Genomic DNA, 5166 nt, shown 5'->3' with positions numbered 1-5166 from the left:
GATAGAAACCAAACGCTTCCTGCCTGGGAGTACTTGACATGATCCTCTGAGCAACAGGGATTCTCCTAGCTGTGCTCTCTGGCTTCTCCACACTTCTGTGTGTCTGCTATCTCTGTGCATCACCTGGATATTTGCTTTATCGTTAGAAGTGTTAAAATCTCATCCATCGTGAAGGATAATTCTGCTACCAGTAATAGCCTTCTAACTGACAACCACATCTGTGAGATCAAGGGACAGAATGTCAGTGGCTTGAAGGATGCTCAGACTGCAGATAGGCTGTCAAAAGCTGGGACTGTGGTTACCCTCACGATCATGCCTGCTTTTATCTGGGAACATTATTAAACGGATAGCTCCCAGCATTATGAAAAGCATGATGGTTCACTCCAGTCCTGAACTTTAAATGCCTTGTACAGTGAATCACATCACAGCTGAATGTTTCCAGCTTTCCTCTTTGCCTACTTCTCTATTTCTCACATGATGCTTTCCTGGAACCTGAGGGAATATGGTGCTTGGAAGCCTTTCTATTTTCTATCATAGCTGGGAACCTCACTCTATTTCATATAAGCTTCTGATTTGAAGATAGATGTGTAGCCTTAGCCAGGTTCTAGAGATATAAAACACTCAAAGTTTTACTTACATTCCTAGATTTGGTTCTTTACTGGGAACCTGATGTGTTTATATAAGCCATGGTTATTAGGATAAATGGTGTAGGCTTAGCTTTCCCTGAGAACTGGTCAGCTTTCTCCTAGAACAAAGCACGGTGTTAGTCATGTGTTTCAGTTCTGTGGCATACTTTGAATTTAGTACATCAGCATAGTACATTGCCTTTGATAGTTATTTTTTAAGTTTTCTCTGTGTGGGTATGTAAAATCCAATTAATCAACACTGTTTTCATTCCACAGAAGCATTATACAGTTGTGTGTACATTGCAAGACACTGTAATGATTGTCATTAAATCTTAATGACCTTCACATCATATGCTTCAATTGTCACCTTAAATATAATAAGCATTTAGTATAAAAGCCAAAATAGAATTATTGCTGCCTTCTGAAACCTGAAGTGTTACCTCTCTATTAAACTGCTATATGCTATATCTGATCAGCTTACTGGTAAAGCTGAGGTGCCTAGTCATATCAAGATTTTCTAGTCACTGTACAAAGAAAATGCCTAAGAGCTGCCCAATTGCTTTCTGAGAAAACAAAGTGCTGTATATTTCATGTGTAAGTTGTTATACTCAATAACGTTTTGGGTCTCTTATTTACTTAGAGAATAATTTGGTAATATCTAAATTAGGGTTTGAATCCTAATATTATGTAACTTTAGCTAAGTTGGCATGGTTTTAGGTGTTTACCTAGTCGTCTTAATTTGTTCCACTTTCTGAATCCTTAATGTAAACAAAAATGGCAAGAACACTTTATCATGATTTATTTCTTTCTGAATTAGTTAATCTCCTATTCTATTATAGTAAGTGATACTATCGTAATAAAGGTAAAAAACGTTAAAAAATATTAGGGGAAAACTTTACCTAATGTGTTGGGTGAAGAACTATAAGTCAGTGGGACATATGCAGTAGTGACTGGAATGTAAATGGATAATATATGTAATAAAATAATTTTCAGGAACTATTTCTCCTTTTATTTCATGAGAACATAATGTAACAATGAAGAATGAATATTTACAGTTGCTTTGAAACAACCCCTCTATATAAACCACAGTGGTACACAACGTCTACAGAAAGGCCTGGTTAATTCCCACAAATACTGAGATGAAGGGTGTACATAACACACTTCTTCATGACTATAAATGTCTGGAATGGTCAAGGAGCTGAGAGAAGTAAGTTGGATTTGGGGTGTAATCCAGAGTAAGCCAGTCCTCGGATTTGTCAAAGTCGTCAAGGATTCTTTGCCAGAGTTCCTCTGCAGATGGACCTGAACCTCGAGCCTCCTCTGGGCAATGGGTGGCAGCTTCTAGGACATCTGTAGATTCAGTCACTGGAGTAAGCCAGTCCTCGGGTATGTCAAAGTCGTCAATGATTCTTTGCCAGAGTTCCTCTGCAGATGGACCTGAACCTTGAGCCTCCTCTGGGCAATGGGTGGCAGCTTCTAGGACATCTGTAGATTCAGTCACTGGAGTAAGCCAGTCCTCGGATTTCTCCAAGTCGTCAAGGATTCTTTGCCAGAGTTCCTCTGCAGATGGACCTGAACCTTGAGCCTCCTCTGGGCAATGGGTGGCAGCTTCTAGGACATCTGTAGATTCAGTCACTGCTAGATCAGTCTGGGCTTCAACTGCTGCTGATTGACCAGAATCCCAATCTATAATGGGAGCATGGCCAACAAGCAGATCTTCCTGTTGACTACACCTGTCTGCATCACTGGCCTGATAATGATGCAGAGAAGATTCCTGGATGCAGTTGAGTTTGGGAATGGAAACCTCACTAAATGTGCCTGAACACATGGGCTCTCCATTCTCAGCAGCAACAAGAGGTATGGAACCAGGAAAGTGGGTTGATTCAAAAACTGGTTTTGAACTTCCATTGGTCTCTGGCAAAGCTTCTGTAATATTCTGGAGAGCCATCCGCTTGTACTTAGCTCGGCTGTTCTTAAACCAGATCTGGAAAAGAAAGAAGATATCAGAAGAATGCCTGTTGTCCCCTAACAGGACCACAAGGTGAAGATTTTGGATAAAAGGTGTTTGTATAGCAATGATTCACATGTCAGAAACAAAGAAGCAGGAAACTCAAGATGGCTAAGATATTATAATAAAGTAGATTGTGTATGACCAGACAACATAAGACTGGGGAGATTGAGCCAGTGTGTCCTGTATTTTAGCAGGAGCTCTGGTGATTAGATTTCTGAGACCCTGCATGGAAACAATGCTATTCTATATTGCTACCAGGTTGATAAAAATTTGAGTCCCAGCATTTGATTCATAAATATCCACCACCTAAAACTGTCATCACTGCCCTAAGCATTTAAGAACAAAATTAAAGTTTCTGATGGGAAAGTGTAGATTTTTGCTGTTGGATTGAGGGAAAAGAGAGGGGCAGACCTTGATGTCCCTCGCTGTCACACCAACTAACTCTGCCAGCTTCACACATTGATCCTGGTTTGGGTACTGACACTTATCAAAATGTTCTTGCAGCAGGTGCTTTTGTTTTTTGGAGTACACAATGCGTTCCTTCCGCACCTTTCTTGAAGTCACAGGGCCAGATTGATGGTCACCATATTTCTCTGACAGTACCACAGATCCTATGAGAACATGGAAACAAGATTTCAATTATGTATTTGATAACTTAGACGCCCTGAGGGTTTTTTCAAACTAGGTAAACCTGGGCCCAGTACAGGATCTAGTTGCATTTGGATACCTGATTTTCTTGGTGGTCCTTGGAACTCTTGCTGATGTAGGTCCCTTTCAGGGACTGAAAGACTTGATTGCATTGGATTTGTTGGGGTCAATATGGGACTGTAATAAACTTGAAAGGGTAAGTTCCTTGCAGTCTCTTGAAGCCTTTGGGGTCTGGTTTCTATGGGTGCACTTGAAGGCATTTGGAATTTTGGATACAAGGAGGGACCTTCAGCCCTATGTGTGTTCCGAACCTATTGGAATATGTTCTGGAGAATCTAGTAAAAGAAAACACGTCAAAAAACGTACAGAGAGCACTGATTTACCCATCCTGCCTACCCAGCATTTGGTTTGGACTGTTACAGAGCAGGAATCAGACAGGAGCTTCATTCTTTCTGAACAACTGCCTGTGTTTCCAAATCTTACAAGTATTCTCAGTATTGAAATAAATATGCACTTGGCTCCAGTATTAACAAGAGGTTGCCAGTCCAGGTAAGCTGGCAATTGAATGTTCATTTCCAATGTTTAAATTTTCCATATCCTACACTTCTGGCTGTGAAATTTTGTTGGGACAGACTACTAGCTAGTCTGCCTCTGCCCATGAAAATAAAAGCCTGAAGGCTTCACAGGATTTCTGTGGCATGCAGGGCAACTGACACAAAAGTCAAATCACAAACCCAGGAATTCTGCAAACAGAGTAAATGGACAACTGACACCAAAGTCTGAAGACCTCCCAGGGGCACTGCAGCATGCAGAGAAACTGAATCGACAGTCTGAAAGCCTTTCGGGAATTCTTTTGCATGCAGGGAAACAAAACCTACAGTACTTATGCTTCCCTGGTTAACAGCGAAACATAGGGCAACAGCTTGACAAATCCTCTCAAGCGTAAACAGTATGAAGGCATCCCAGTAGATGTGTCACAGCCAGGGCAACATATCTCCAGCTTCTCTGCCTCTCTAAAGAACCCACAATTCAAAGGTCTTCAAGAAGGCCTCCGTGAAGACACACGGCCACCAGGGCAACAAGTCACCAGTGTACATGCCCCTCTGAAGGTTCCACAGTAGGAAGATCCCACAGGAGGTTTGCCACATCCAAGGAAACTGGCCTACCATGAGACTTGAGTCAACCTAGGGACAAAAAAGAAAACTCCCAAACAGAAACACCCCAACCAGAAAAAAAAAACTCCCTATAACCATATGACAAGAGGCAAGAGCAAGACCATGAGAAACAGAAGCCAGTAAACTTTGGCATTATCAGAAACTACTTCTCCCACCAGAGCAAGCCCTGGATAGACAAATGCACTTGAAAGTCAGGAAGATGACCTAAAATCTTATCTTAATGATAATAGAATCCTTTTAAAGAGATATAAATAACTCACATAAAGAAATATAAGAAAACGCAAGTGAACAGGTAGAAGCACTTAGAGAGGAAACACATAAATCCCATAAGCAATACAAGAAGATACAATCAAAAAAGTGAAAGTTTTTATTAATGCAGTCCAAGACCTAGAATTGGAAGTAGATATAACAAAGACAAATATAGGCAACCCTGGAAATTGAAAACCAAGGAATGAGATCTGGGATAATTAATCATTACCAGGAGAATACAAGAGATAGAAGAAAGAAAGCAGCAGTCTCAACTAACCTGGACCCCCCAAGATCTCTCAGAAACTAGGCAACCACCAATTAAGCGTACACCAGCTGATATGAGGCCCCCAACACATACTCAGCCGAAAACTGTGGGACTGTACTCCCTCAGAAAAGATGAACCTATCCCTAAAAAGACTGGAGGCCCGAAGTGGGCAGGGAGTTCTTATAGGTAGGG

The 5166-nt window shown here is 41.2% G+C and overlaps 1 protein-coding gene across 1 annotated transcript; it reads right to left on the bottom strand.

Annotated features, from left to right (window-relative positions):
- Positions 1 to 1797: 1797 nt before the first annotated feature.
- On the bottom strand, positions 1798 to 3545 carry LOC127683528 (homeobox protein CDX-1-like). Its single transcript, XM_052180848.1, has 4 exons — positions 3365 to 3545; positions 3049 to 3248; positions 2205 to 2610; positions 1798 to 1934 (listed from the first exon to the last, which is right to left on the bottom strand). The coding sequence occupies exons 1-4, from the start codon at positions 3543 to 3545 to the stop codon at positions 1798 to 1800; spliced, it is 924 nt and encodes a 307-aa protein (XP_052036808.1).
- Between the last annotated feature and the right edge of the window lie 1621 nt (positions 3546 to 5166).

This window comes from Apodemus sylvaticus, chromosome 1, assembly GCF_947179515.1.
Source record: "Apodemus sylvaticus chromosome 1, mApoSyl1.1, whole genome shotgun sequence".
Taxonomy (NCBI): domain Eukaryota; kingdom Metazoa; phylum Chordata; class Mammalia; order Rodentia; family Muridae; genus Apodemus; species Apodemus sylvaticus.
The sequence above is the reverse complement of the archived record's forward strand: the minus strand, read 5'-3'. Positions and strand labels throughout refer to the sequence as shown.